The 15367-nt window shown below is 41.6% G+C and overlaps 1 protein-coding gene across 2 annotated transcripts in view; it reads left to right on the forward strand.

Moving 5' to 3' along the window:
• Positions 1 to 15367, forward strand: part of UROS (uroporphyrinogen III synthase) — a 38341-nt gene that overhangs the window by 21303 nt on the left and 1671 nt on the right. For both annotated transcript variants that reach the window (XM_034777243.1, XM_034777244.1), the window contains exons 6-9: positions 2928 to 3002; positions 9051 to 9134; positions 9698 to 9783; positions 12035 to 12133. In XM_034777243.1, the coding sequence (XP_034633134.1) occupies positions 2928 to 3002; positions 9051 to 9134; positions 9698 to 9783; positions 12035 to 12133 (344 nt within the window). The remainder of the gene's footprint in view (positions 1 to 2927; positions 3003 to 9050; positions 9135 to 9697; positions 9784 to 12034; positions 12134 to 15367) is intronic.

The following is a 15367-nucleotide window of genomic DNA, read 5'->3' on the forward strand; positions in this document are numbered from 1 at the left end:
GGGGGGGGCTTTCTGGGGGTGGGGGTATGGATAAGGTTTTGGGCAGTCAGGGTACAGGTAGGGGGTAAGGTCCTAGGGGGCATTTGGGGGGGGGTCTAAGAAGGGGGCAGTTAGGGGACAAGGAACAGGGAGGCTTAGGTAGGGGGTGGAGTCCTGGGGGGCAGTTAGGGGCAGGGGTCCTAGGAGGGGGCAGTCAGGGGACAAGGAGAGGGGGAGGGTTGGGGGTTCTGAGGGGGGAAGTGGGCGGGGCTAGGGCAGGATGGGGCGGGGCCAGGCAGGACAGGGGCGGGGCTCCTCCCGTCCTCTTTTTTGCTTGCTGAAATATGGTAATCCTAGTCAACAGTGTGCCCTTGTTGCCAAGAAGGCTAACAGCATTTTGGGCTGTATAAGTAGGAGCATTGCCAGCAGATCAAGGGACACGATCCTTCCCCTCTATTTGGCATTGGCGAGGCCTCATCTGGAGTACTGTGTCCAGTTTTGGGCCCCACACTACAAGAAGGATGTGGACAAATTGGAAAGAGTCCAGCGGAGGGCAACAAAAATGATTAGGGGGCTGGAGCACATGACTTATGAGGAGAGGCTGAGGAAACTGGGATCATTTACTCTGCAGAAGAGAAGAATGAGGGGGGATTTGATAGCTGCTTTCAACTACCTGAAAGGGAGTTCCAAAGAGGATGGATCTAGACTGTTCTCAGTGGTAGCAGATGACAGAACAAGGAGTAATGGTCTCAAATTGCAGTGGGGGAGGTTGAGGTTGGATATTAGGAAAAACTTTTTCACTAGGAGGGTGGTGAAGCACTGGAATGGGTTCCCTAGGGAGGTGGTGGAATCTCCTTCCTTAGAGGTTTTTAAGGTCAGGCTTGACAAAGCCCTGGCTGGGATGATTTAGTTGGGGATTGGTCCTGCTCTGAGCAGGGGGTTGAACTAGATCAGTGGTTTCTCAAAGCCAGTCCGCCGCTTGTTGAGGGAAAGCCCCTAGTGTGCCGGGCCAGTTTGTGTACCTGCCGCATCCGCAGGTTCGGCTGATCGCAGCTCCCACTGGCCGTGGTTTGCCGCTCTAGGCCAATGAGGACTGCGGGAAGGGCGGCCAGCACATCCCTCGGCCCGCGCTGCTTCCCGCAGCCCCCATTGGCCTGGAGCGGCGAACCGCAGCCAGTGGGAGCCACGATCGGCCAAACCTGCGGTCGCGGCAGATAAACAAACCAGCCTGGTCCGCCAGGGTGCTTACCCTGGCGGGCCGCATACCAAAGGTTGCCAATCCCTGTTCTATTCTATGATAAATCTCACTAAGGCTATCAGGATGTATGTGAGAGCCTCAAAGAGACAAAAGATAGCTTAGCTTTGCATCAGATGTTTTGCTTTTGTGCAAGAGACCTAAAATGTTTAGTGATATTTAGCGTCTATGGATTAAATAAAAAGACTGATACAATCTGATCCTGAATGGTTGCTTAGCATGGGGATAATCTGGATTTAATTTCTAGAAGTACAGAAGAGATTAATTTAACTGCACATAGAAGGTCACAATTCACAATATCAGTCAAGATACAGAAAATAATATGGACTGAAAGGAAGCTTGAGCCAGTCACATCTGACCCTATATAGTTAACTACTTGGGATTTCCACCATATATGCCTTTAAGGTAAATAAGAGACATATAGTTCTCTTGGATTTTCAGTTTTTTATCCTGCATCGCAGAGGGGAGCTGCACACCTGATAAGCCATGTCTATAGGCACAGTAGGAGCACAGGTGCAATCGCAGGGAGTGCACCCTGTTTTGTGCAGTGAGCCAACACTGGCACCTTTGCCCCCTATAAATTTTGGGCCAATGATTAAGGCTACATTTTAGTCACAGGTATTTTTAGTAAAAGTCATGGACAGGTCACGGGCAGTAAACAAAAATTCATGGCATGTGACCTGTCCATGACTTTTACTAAAAATACCTGTGACTAAAACTTGGGTGGGAGGCCGGGGAAGAGGGGTGGCCCGGGACCCCCGCTGGTGCTGGGGTGAGGGAGGGAGCCAGGCTGAGGCATGCGGCCCAGGACCCCCCGCTGGTGCTGGGTGGGAGGGAGCCAGGCTGAGGCATGTGGCCCAGGACCCCCGCTAGTGCTGGGGGGGGAAAGCCAGGCCAAGGTATGCGACCTGAGATCCCAGCTGTGCTGGGGGCAGGCATGAAGCTGGGCTGAGGCGTGTAGCCCAGGACCCTGCTGGTGCTTGGGAGTGAAGGAGAACTGGGCTGAGGCGCGCAGCCCGGGATCCCTGCTGGTGCTGGGGGGAGGATTGGCAGGGCTGGCAGGAGCTCCCTACCCGGCTCCATGTCCCAACAGCTTCTAGGCAGCGGAGGGGCACAAACGCCAGCTGCCGCAGCTCCCATTTACTGGGAACCGCAGCCAATGGGAGCCGTGAGGGAGGGGCCTGCAGGCATGGGCAGCGCGTGGTGCGGAGCTCCCCCCGGCCCCTGCGCTGCCTAGGAGCTGCAGGGCCATGCCAGTGGAAGCCCCCCACCCCCACCCCGAGGTAAGTGCCCCCCTGCACCTTCCAATCCTCTGCCCCTGAGTCTCCTCCCACACACCCAAACTGCTGTTGCTGAGCCAGCAACAGCCACTGCAGAAGTCACAGAGGTCACGGAAAGTCACAGAAGCCATGACAGACTCGCAGCCTTACTCACAAACAGGCTCCAGAACAAAATTCAGACACTCCATAATCCCCCATGTTGCTCTCCTAATGCAGTTCCCTTTGTGTGATCAAGGATCAAATCCTTAGGTGGTACGTTACTTTAAAAAATGATTCAAGAAAGTCTAAAGAAAGTTCATTAAAAAATGGATCAAGTTGGATCTCCTGTTTCCATTCAAGTGTTTCTGAAAATAAAATCAGATTGGTTGTCACATTCTGTCAAACAATATATTTCTTTGTTACTTTTCTTACAGTGGAGGAAATTGGCCTTGCTCCACAAGGAGAAAGGTGTGGAAATGCTGAAAAACTAGCTGCATACATTTGCGCAAGTAAGTATGCAGAAATCTTTCAGTTAAGGCACATTTAAACTTATTTAAATTTATTTTAAAATACTGCACAGAGTCTGTGTAGAGGTGCTTAATAGAATCCTGGAAACCCTCTTGTTGGAATGCTTCAGGTGTCCCCAACAAGTTTTGGATAAATGGGTTTGTGCTATACAATATCCAATTGGTATATTAGTTTATATGAAGTAAATTGTAATAATAATTATAAAATATTTTATGGTCCAACAGACAAAGTGGCATTTACTGACCCTATTAGCCATGACTTTTATAATGTAATGAAAGGCAGAGCTGCAGATGTAGCCTGTTTATCTATCTTGGTGCAATTGATATTCCATGTCCCTTTGATACTGACTTTCCTTGCTTCAAAATTAGACATTACCCCAAACCAAATGAGGCTGGCATTCCCCCCCTTCCCCTGCCATTGTCCAATGATTCAAAAGTAGATAAAGGGATAACCTTTTCCCCCTCAAAATTAACCAGACAAGTCCCAAACAAGAATTGTTTTGAGAAAGTTAAGAAAGCGGGGGTGGGAGGAAGGTTCCAATGGAAAGCTGAACTTAACTTTTGTTATGGTGAAAGCTGTAATGCGGGACTACTAGCTACTTCTAACAGTATCAAACTTTTGTCTGCTCTATGTGATTTCAAGCCAGCTGGTCCAGTGGAAAATGCTGATTTAGAAAGCTTAGGTAATGTGTTTATTAGTTTTTGTTATACTGGCCTGGATTGCATATAGCCATGCTATTAAAATTGTTATGTATTGTATGCACAAATAGTGGGGAACCAACCAGCTCCATAATCAGAAATTTAAAGTATCAATTTTCCCTGTAGTAGTGTTTTTGAGAAACATGTTTAGGCCTGGTGGCTGATTATTGTTTATTGGGCAACTGTAAGATAGAACAACTACAAGCCGTACAGAGATGTTTCATGATCAAACAGCTGGGATTCTAGAATTAGGAGAAACCTACGCCATAAGAGATAATTGCTAAGGACGTGAGACTGGTATCAGAACTTCTGATATATATAGTGTTTAGGAGAGTTCATAATTGATGTTCATACTGACTTCAAAGTGTGTTCAAATTCAGATTGATATCTGCTTGATGAGATGCTTAACAAGAGAAGATCAACAGATTTAGGCAGGAATTAATGTTAAAAAGGCTTTGAGATTTATTGAGCTCTGTGTGTGTGTGCCAGCTGTAGAAACTCTGTGAGGCTGTGCACCAAGTGTCTAGGTGCTCTGTACCCTAAATCCACTGAATACTGAGTTTGTCCCTCTGCTGGCAATGCAAGGTATCAGGGTGTTAAGGAAACTGCAATGCAGAGTCTCAAAGAGACAGTGAAATTGAAGATTGGGTAGACAGGGAGATTCAACTGAAGAATTGCTTTTTACAGGCCAGGGAGATGAGAACTTTCTGCTCCAAACATTCGGGTGGGGGAGAGAAAACATTGGTTTAGGGACATAGGCAGTATCCATCAATAGAACAGAGAATGACCCAGGCTTTGAAAAGTCATTTTATTTAACCACTAAAGTGAAAATGGTCCACCTTTGGGCAGCCAGATGCAGAAACACAGATGGTGATCAGTGCAGTTATTCTAGCTGTTAGGTGAATTAGTGTAGCTGCTGTCTTAAATATGTTATTACTTGACCATACCTTATCATCCTGCTGACTACATGTATCTTTTAGCGAGGTGCTCAGATACTGTAGTGATGGGAATGGGGTCAGAACCTAGATAGATTATTTTTTGGCCATTGGACATAACATTTGTTCTGGGTAGAGGGTTTTAGTACAGTCTTTTATGCACAACAGAGATTTATGTAGCCAATTGAAAAAGTAGGATTAGAGCTGTCAAACTTTTATTTACAGAAAGGCTGCAAGATTTTTTTTTAAATTGCATAAGCAGGTTTTTAAATAAATTGAATCCTCTTAATAATCAAGAAAGACAGCTGCTGACTTAAATGAAAAAAAATTCTGGAAATGAAAAATGAAGTAGTAATATTTGGCCTATACAACACTGCACAAGGCATAAAAGAACAACCCATGGTCCCTGTCCTAAAGATCATGCAATACAGAAAGTTTTCTCTGAGATTATTTAAAAAAATTGTGGGTAACTGTAATTTTGGATTATTGGTTAGTATTTGTGGGTTTTGCAGAAAAGGTGCATTTTGAAGAGAATTTGATAGAAGAGAGGACAGATGTCTGTCTGGGCCATGTGATCTGAGAATGTGGGAAAAAAACATAGATTTAGGATAAATGCAAGAAAAAAAAAAAGATGTGTAATACCAAGGATTACTCTCCAGTGACTGGAATTGTGACATTTTTAGGAAATCCAATAATAAGAAAAGACCTGAACTGCACTAAAGAAAAATGACCTTTAAGAGCTCTATTGATTGCTCCAAGACAGTGCTGTATTACAGAAAAGGAAGTCTTTATCTGACCCCAATAAATGACTGTACCATTGCAATGAGCACAACAGCAGCCCTGGAAAAAATAGAGGCTTGCCTACCATGCAGGTTCAAAAGTGATGAAAAGGAGGGAAGGCAAACCAGCCCTTTGTTTTAAATTAAATCTAAAGAGATTTTTGGTTTGGGTGCTGCTTATTTTACTTTTAGGAGGATAACCTGCCCTCACTTGGGTGTGTGTATTAAAGGCACAGCCCTCTCCCTAATAGACTTTGTCTCACTCCCCCCTCTGTAAGCCCCTTCTCTTCCTCCACGTTTGTTCTCTATGGGTTGGAGAGACAGTGGGTTGCTCTGCTGATACACTTATCCCAGCTCTTATTGTTCACTCTGCTTAGCCCAGCAGCTTCTTCCCTGTTCTCCACACACTCGGGCAGTGCCGAGCAAGGAGCTGGTACTGATAGAGGCAGCCAGATAGGAAACAGTACCTTCTGGTGAGAGCAGGTGAATTAACTCCAGAACCAACAGCAGCCTCTGGAAGCCACCAGTTGGAAAGCAGGAACTGCACCTCTTACACCAATTTGGGAAAAATTCCTGGCCTGAGGGCAGCTTCGTGTTAGATCTCAAGCAACATTTTAGAATACTACAAAATTGCAGGAGTCTCAGTACACTTGCAAAAAATGCAATCCCGAATGTATCATAACAATACAGAACATTTCAATCAGTGGGGACTCCTGTTGCTGATGTGAACATACCCAACCTGATAAGTCTAAGTTTGGTTATAAATAGATGCAATCAATTTATCAAATCATTTATAACAACCTCTGAAGTAAGAGATAAATTATAATAATGTCCTGAATCAATGTTTTCCATTATGCACTTATTAGTCAACTATTTCTTTTTGCTTATACATAAAATTACAAATAAGGAATTAAATGAGAAGACTAAATCTAGATAGACAAAAGGTTGTATGTCGTTTATATTTGCTGTCAGCATGAAAAAAACCCTGAAGGGGTTACATTTTTTTTGTTATTCACTTTCTATGTCTTTGGTGCTGATTTTGGCTTAGCTAATCAGGAAAATATATCAAATGACTCCTTAATTAAATAGGTAGTTTCAGTCTGTTTTCAAGACAAATCTTTTTTGCTTTATTAGAATGTAATGTGTTTGTAGTGTTGATTATGTAAGTTAGAGGATGCTTCTGGGGCCAGTGCTTGTTATATTGTATATTGATACAGAGCTATCGAACTGTTATTCTTTGCTTTGTAAACACAAGTCAAAAAGGATAAGTGTTACTTTCCAGATATCACATTGGCATTTCAATTAACTAACATGAGTTTTGGTTGGGCTGATATTAATGTATTTTGCCTTTATCTCACAGAATACTCTTCTGCATTTTATCTCAATTTTTTTGCTTCCTGTAATTTATTACTAACATGTCTCTGGGTCCTACTAAAACTTCAGTTTGCAATTAGGATATTCAGATCAATCTGTGTAGACTGCTAATAAGGTCCTTCAATTTGATTTTTACTATGGTGTCTGTTTTTTTCCCAGAGGCAACTCTGATGCTTAATGCTGAAAACCAAGAATCTCTTTTCAGTGCTTAAAATAAACAACCCAATCTGTGGTGTATTCTGATAGACTCCTGAAAAAAAATCTCTTTAAGGGCAAATTGAATTATTAATTAATAAGTTTTAAAGGACCCCATTTATTTAAAAAAGAGTGATGTAGTTGTGCAGAATTTTGCCTCAGACCGTTGTGTGCATCAGTATATATTTTACACTAAGTATCTTATAAAAAAGCAAATGTGTGCACAGACTTTATTAGAATATGTCCACTGCTCAGATGTTGTTTCATGCTGAAAAAAAACACAAGGAGTTTGTTGTTCCATTTAGGAAAAAGGGAAGATTGGTAATTGCCATAGTTTCATTTGTTGCTGACATGGACCCCCATTTCATTAAAATATTAATTCCCATGTTGGGATCTCTTTTCAGCGGTAAAAATAACAATTGCAAAAGCATTATTTAGAAATACATACTACCGGAAGTTTGGTTAGAATATCAAGAATGATGTAGTATTTCAAGTTGTAATATGGTGGAGGGAGCTGTGTTACTTCTTTTGTTAAAAGCACTCAAAATGTTAACCAAACGCCTGCCAAACCACCGTCTCGTTTTAAACAGAAAGCAGTGATGGGCAGTAGCATAGAAAAAGACTGGGATGACTACCCATATACACCTGGCCTTTTGCTGCACCTTGAAATAAATAGTTATCCAGATTGTTGTTGTTTTTTTTTTTTTCTCTCTCTCTCTCTCTCTCTCTCTCTCTTTTTTTCCCCCCCCCCCCCCAGCATCTAGCGCAGTGAGGCCCTGATCCTGCTTGGGGCTTCTACACACTACCATTTTACAGATAAATATAATCATATTCCTTCTTCCTCTGTTATCTTTCACCCCCTGTTTTCTAAGTACACAATCACTTGCAATAAAAAATAACAACAGTTTTCTGAAGCAGTGACCTAAATTATTAATTAAAAAAATCCCTAAAATCCAGCAAAAGATTGAAACACTCCCAAAATACAGTTAATGTTATCTCATTCCCATCCAGTGGGGGAGCTTCTATTCACAAACACTGCCGTCATTCTTGTTGGAATTACGGTCTTCACTTCCATATCAGATAGGGTTTGTGGATACATAGATTCCAGTGATAGACCCTCTAAAAATGCCAACATGGAGATCTGAAATACCAGCTGATAGTGCCTTTTAAGAATATGTGTTTAGCCTTATAGCAGTATTGGTAAGGATCTTAGAGAGACTGTAGTCCAAATATATTATCTCCTTCTGAGCCGATGGCTCCATTTAACAGTTCAGTCATGAAGAAGCCAGCATTAGAAACATACAAATCAAAGACTGTCCTCTTTCCAAAAATCAGCCAGGAAAGAGCAGCCTTCCTGCTCTTTCAACTGATGTCAGCAAGCTCCTCCCAGCATAGCAGCAATTAGGGATGGGGGCCCTCCAACTCAAAGGGTAAGGATGGGTGGGGAGACTCCTTTGAGACCCCAGGGTAATGGGAGTAGGAGTCTATCCTCCCCCACAAATAAGGAAATAAAGTTGCTAGAGGAAGCTTTGGAACACTTTTGCAAAGCATTCTGTCCCTTTCTTCAATTGCCTGTTCTATCCTCTACGTAGCATGACCTATCATGGAGTTATCCACGGCTCAGATGGCTGCAGCTACATTCTGTTGGATTAAGCCTTTGAATAGCAAATCAAGTGTGTGTCTGAAAATTGAGGAGTGACTGACGAGAAGGAGATAGCTTACATTTTACTTGGTATTCTCTATTGAAAGGCAAAGGAAATAGAATATAGCAATGCAATTTATCTTTTTGCCAGATCTTTTTAGCCAATGTATTCACACTATAGCAATGGAATCATTTTTAATTTACATGCTAAATAGCCTCTGCCTTCTGAATTGCAGACGTGGCTTGAACTACAAATGTTTTCAATGATCTTAGTTTTGTACGCACCTATGATGAAGCATACTGCATTTTCAGTATATGTTCAAAATTTGGCACTTTTAAAGTGTCATTTGTGCCAACTGTTAAAAATGTAACCATGATTTAAATTTGCTAATGTGCTTGTTTACAGGGGAAACACCTAATTCATCACCTCTTCTTTTTCCTTGTGGATCTCTCAAAAGAGAAGTTCTTCCAACAATACTCAAAGAAAAAGGTGGTTGCAGCCTTTAGAGCTTTATTTTAATTTGTTAATTTATTGTGGAAACCCCCACCCTTCCTCAAAGTAATAGTAAAAGATTAAAGGCTCATTCTTCATTGTGAACGATCCATGGATTTGTGTATATTGGATTTGTACTGTCTGGAGATTATAGGACAGGACTGAGAATCCGGAGATCTCAGTGCTTCTTCCAGCTCTACTATTGAGTCCATCTCTGACATTGGGAATCTAACTTGATCCTTCTCTTTAGCTCAGTTCCCCATTAGTAAAATGGCAATTACTATATTTATTTTATTCACAGTGATGTTGCAAGGCTTAAATAGTGTTTGTAAAGTGCTTTGACATCCTCAGATTAAAAATGCTCTAGACATGTAAAGAACTGTAATTGCATCTTGTAACACGAACTGCCCAGGAATTTTTTAAAAGAAATATTCCTACATCTTAGGCTTTAAAGTAATATATTTTAATGCAATCAATATTATAGTAGTGTTGTATTGGAATAATGGGAGCTATTAACATTCTGTTTAGTTGTTGGTGTATTTTCTCTTTTTTAATTACAGGAATTTCCCTGGAAAGCCTTACTGTTTATCAAACTGCTCAACATCCCAGTCTCCAAGAATCCTTGAAGAATTATTTCTCACAACAGGTATTTCAGAGTCAATGGTCACCAGTGTAAATGTAAAGCTTTCTGACATATATGTGAAACCTTATGAAAGGTTTTCCCCTCAGTTATCTGTACAAGGTATTATTGTGAGAAGAATCCCTTGCCGATAGCTTTAATCTTTTGAATATAGTGAATCAGTCCTTCAAATTGGGGAAAGTACACAGAAAATTTCAGTAAATACAATGGCACTTAAATACTATGGTAACAGACATTATAGAAAGTCCTAAAATATATAGCTAATAATACCTCTATGGGAAAAAAAAACAACAACCACCTTCTTTGGTGGTAGACCTTTCAAATTTTTGCCCAGTTTCCAAGCTATATTTTTCCAAGCTATTTTATAAACAATTACATATTCACCTTGTTCTTTTTGATCTGCTTAATAAAACTGAAATTTTGAAAAAGTCTGGTTTTAGATCATGTCACATCAGAGACAAAATTACTAAGGGTATTTAATGATTTACTTACTTATGGCCACAGATGTAGGATCTCTGTCACCCTGTCTCTGAATGTGTTCGCCACAACTTTATGAATCTGAATCCAGCACTAATTATCAGCTCTCCATGGCTGCTGAGCCATGTTCGGACGCTGATTATTCTATTTGAGAATGTGTTACTGATTCCATTTTAAGTGTAAAAATTTTGGATGGTACACCATCCTCACATAGATCGGTTTCTTAAAATCCACACTGAAGCTTCTTTTTGCCATCTAATAAAGGTGATTAGGTTGAGATCAGTGGATAGCAAAATAGATTTGGAGCCACTGATACACACTTTTGTTTTCTCAAGATTAGATTACTGGAATGTTTTTATTTGCAGGAACCTGCATTATAGCTATGATTCAGCGTATTCTGAATGCAGCCTTGCATCCTTACAGACACTCGCTTGCCTGAGCATGTTATTTGCATTGACTTCCTGTTAAATTACATATTGATTTTGAAGTTCTTCTTACATTCAAAGTCCTGAACGGCTGTGGTCCCACCAGCCTTTCTGTTATGTTGTGCTATCTATCTGTTCCAGCTGGATATTAAAGTCAAAATTATGAAATCATATGGTTTCTACAGGTCATAAATGTGAGTAAGTAGCAGTCAGGACATCTTGTAATTTTATATCCTTGTTATGGAATTCATTACCTGTTGCAATTAGAGATGTTCATTCTTGTCATTCAAGGCTAAGCTAGACAATGTTTATTATAAGCTTCTTGCTCTTAACTTTTGATATTTCTGTTGTAGTTAAATGTGCAGTGCCCTACATAAATATAAGGTAGTGGTGGTGGGAATCTATCCCAAAGTGTGACTCTCTGCCTCTTAGTGGAGTTCACAACCCTGAGTTAGGCATCCAGGCTCCCTATGCAATACAGAGAGAGAGTTAGGTTCCTAATAAGGAATTCACTGAAGCCAGCATGCTGAATGGGGAGTCGCCTAAGCTAGTAAGTAAGAAATGCTGAGGACTGGGGTGTGGCCTAAGCCCCATCCCTCAAAGGGAGTTAGGTGTCTGTCTCTGCTCAGGATTCACAGCTGTGAAGTCTTCTCTGGAGTTAGGCACCTAAGCCAAGTCAGCCATTCTGCATGAAAAACAGAGGAGGCGGTAGTCTCCTTATAGCAGTAGCCCAGTGGTCACATCTTCCAGGAGAGTGCCCTACCCACTGGGCTATAGATATTCTGGGGTGGGTCTCTCTCAGTCTCTCCTGTTGAAGCTATTCCAGTTTGTTGGGCGTGAGAGAAAATGAGTGACTGGGACAGTTGAGGGTGAACAGGGAGAACATGTAGGGTGGGAGGCATCAAGAATCTGTCCAGAACGGACGTGTGTTTGTGAAGGGAGTTAGGAGAATAGTGTATGGAAGTTTCCTGTTTAACGGGAGTAAGTGAATCTAAAGGGTTCCCCATCTGGGTCATTAATAAAGAAGGAGACATCTTGATCCCCATATTGTTATCAAAGAGCTCACAATCGTCACATGACGGAAAATGGATGGTTAAAAAACAAAACAAAACACTTGAATTTCAATTGGTCCATTGTAGAGTGTAGTCTTGGCAGACTATCAGCATCAGGCCGGGCACCACAGACTGTCCTCAGTAAATCTCGCCTGTTGGCTGACTTCAACACTTCTCTGCTGGCAGCCTGGTGCCAACACAGAGACACTGCTGAAGAGATTGATATGAAAACATGTAGTGATATGCAGCTAGAGTCAAGAGAAACATGTTTCAACCTGCTGTTCCTTCTTTACTTTTATACAGGGTATTCCAGCAAGCATCACATTCTTCAGTCCGTCTGGTGTCAGATTTTGTCTCCATCACATTCAGAAGTTTTCTGGTGATCTTATTAATCAAATTAAGGTAAAGTATCCAATAAGTATTAAAACATAGCAGGGAGGCATGTGGTCTAGTGGTTAGATCAAAAGATTGGGAATCAGAAGAGGTAAATCCTATTCCTTACTACCACTCAGTTACTCTGGGACCTTGGATAAGTCATCAGGCTCTTCTGCCTATGTTTACTTGTCTATAAAATACAGATTATAATGTTTCCTGGCCATTAGAAAGGGCTTTAAGATCATCAGTTGAAAGTGGCTAATTAGTGCAAAGTGTTTCTTTTTAAAAAAAATATCTTAGATTCTTAGTTAAAATGAGTTGTCTACCTCTTTCTTTAGTAAATCCCCTGTTGAAATCTGTATATTTAAAGGTATTAGAAATGAATAATTCACTAATAGATTTTTAAACTTTGACCTCTTCAGTTTGAAAATTCCTTCTTCCATGTGACTAAGTGGATGATAATGAATTATTAAGGCTTTTTTGTCTTCTTTTTTTTTTAATTAAAAGTGCTACAATCACATTTCCTTTATGCATTTAAGATCATCACAGAAATTAAACCAATATGCTGTACAACATAGGTCCCTTCTTAGAATATAAATTGCGTAAGGTTGGTACCTTCAGAAAATAACGGAAATGGTCGCAAGCTGCACCTATTAAGGAGAGGGTCTCCGTCATGGGGATAAGGAGAAATGAGGTGCAACTTATTACAAAGATATAGCTACTTCTGTTTGACTCTCTCTAATATGAATTTGAGCTGCCTCTTTGTGGGAATCTATTTTCAAATGAATCATTTCTTCTCATTCCGGATGATAATTGACAAACAAGGACACATACTTTTCTGGCCCACTTTCTGACCTAAGTTGAAAGATGACCTAACTTGAGCTGAAGGGAAATTTCTCTTCAGTCCCTCACGTTCTCATCTAGTTTTTCCTCTTGTGGCACAAGAAATGTCTTCCTATAGGAGTTTACATTCATACTAGAGATGAGCTGTAAAGTTCAGATCAGGATATGAACTTTTCCAAAATGTACGGGATTTGAATCAGCTCATTATTCAAACAGGACCAGCTATAGAGGTTGGATATGGAGCCATAGTTTACCAAAAATGAGGGCTTTTAGTTATAAAAGGTCTAGTGTAGACCTTTTATAACTAAAGAAATAAATCTGCTTGACCATATTGAAAGACTTTGGCTTTTTATACACATGCCTAAGTCCTGATTTGGACACCTATAATTTTTATGGTCCAAAAGATAAACTAGTATCTTCGAAGCCCAAAGCTCCAGGCTGAGGACTGTGGTTGACAGCGCCACCCCACAGGCACAAGGGAACTGTCCACTGCAAGGGTAAAGCTCATCTGTATAAGAGACCGAACTTTCTCAGCATCCAGGCCAAGACTGTGGAACAAATCCACAAAAACTAAACACTATCTCAAACATCATCACTTTCTGTTCCAAGGCGCACTGATTTGACCTTTCCTGAACAAGCACCCAGAGCACATTAGCCATAAAAAAGTAAATATAAACATTTTTTTAAAGAAAAATCCTCACCAAAGGGCCGGGGTGAGGGGAAGAGAGAATTACATGACAAATACCAGTCACATCATGTAAAGCACTTATGGAAGGTGCTCAGATACTATAATAATGAGGATGGTGTAAGAACCTGAAAAGAACAGATAGCATAGTGCATGTAATTTTAAAATATGAAAAGAAGGCCCTGTTATGGGGTGCACTCACCTCTTGTGAGCACCCCCCGTTGGCCAAGTGCATGTGCCTGCACTTTCTCTGTAGTGTGTCTTTAGTGACTCAGCCCTCCAGCTGAAATCACACACATCTCCACACGTTGTCCCTGCTCCAGGATAGAGCAGTGCCCCAGGGTTCCCTCCCTGGTGAAAAAGTCTTCGCTCTCTTAGGACCTTTCTGGCTGTAGCTCTCCAGCTGAGCCACTGCAGTTCAGTTCCCCCAAGGACCTTGTAGATAGCAGCTGTCCGCTGTGTGCCTGCTGCTCTAATTCCCTGGGCCACTTCCCCATGGCCCTGTGCCGTCTTCACCCTTACCTCAGGGCCTTGTCCTGATGGAGTCTCCACAACCAGCTCAGGGCTCCGTCTCGCTTTCCGCGGCTTCTGGCAGCGCTGCCTCATCCGAGGTCCTGCAGGTCCCTCAGCCAGCCACACACCATCCATGCTCCCACTTCTAGCAAGGAACTGGAACTTTCTCTGGCCCTGCAGCTCTTCTTATGTTGACCTGCTGGGCCCTGATTGGCTGTGTCCCACACCGCCACGCTAGGCAGCTCAGAGGACCCTCTCCACTGCCCTTTCCTGGGGCAGTGTGTGTCAGGGCCACGAGGCCTCCAGCAGGAGGCCTCAGAGGGTCTGATATACCCCGTCACAGGCCCCAACAGATCTCTACTGTTACCACGCTTGCAGTGCAGACTAACAAAATCATACCATGTGAAACTTGACAATGAAAATTAAGTTGTTTGCTTTACTGTTTTTCGTCTTCAGGGAGACAAACATTTGTACACTCTTTCATGGTGTTATGTGGTGGTATTTGCATATAGCAGAGAGTAAGAGGGATAGGAATTCATAATATTTATGTAGGCTAAAAGAATCACTAGGCTGTATCCAGAAGCAGCTTGTGGGGTGAGTTCAACAGCAGGGAAGTATGCACTGGATCATCATTTTTATGTATCACAGCAGTTGCTAGGAATTACTACAGAGTTTCCAGGGAATATGGAAATAAATCATCCACCAATAAAAAGATGAAATTATGAATTTAAAAAGCAATTGAAGGAGAAACCAGGGTGAAGTAAACAATTCTTTCAACATCTCATGTACTTTATAGTTGTGAATATATCAACATATTTCTTATTGTGGCATGAAGAAGACGAGAGATAAATTAGATCAACTCTAGGTGCTACTGGACTTGGAGTTAGAAACTACAAAATTACTAACAGGGTTTCTGGGCTTTAAATCTAAGGAAGTACAAATACTCTTACATATAATCTTAAACTCTGTGCTCCCTGTTGAGATTTTACATTTTTCTTTGCATTCAGTAAAAATTCTATTAAAACTGGTGCTGGCAGTTTCTGATCATGTACCTTAGGGACTTGGTGAATGACTGACTTGATGATTCCAGTACAGATGGAGTAACTTGAACTTGCTCAGAAGGGCCACATAACTTTCTCTCTAGCAAAGTTTACAGCATTCTGGAATGTATATACATGGTGAGTTACTCAGCATATAGTAGGATTCTCCTCATGGGAGTG

Source organism: Trachemys scripta, chromosome 7 (genome assembly GCF_013100865.1).
Source record: "Trachemys scripta elegans isolate TJP31775 chromosome 7, CAS_Tse_1.0, whole genome shotgun sequence".
Lineage (NCBI taxonomy): Eukaryota > Metazoa > Chordata > Testudines > Emydidae > Trachemys > Trachemys scripta.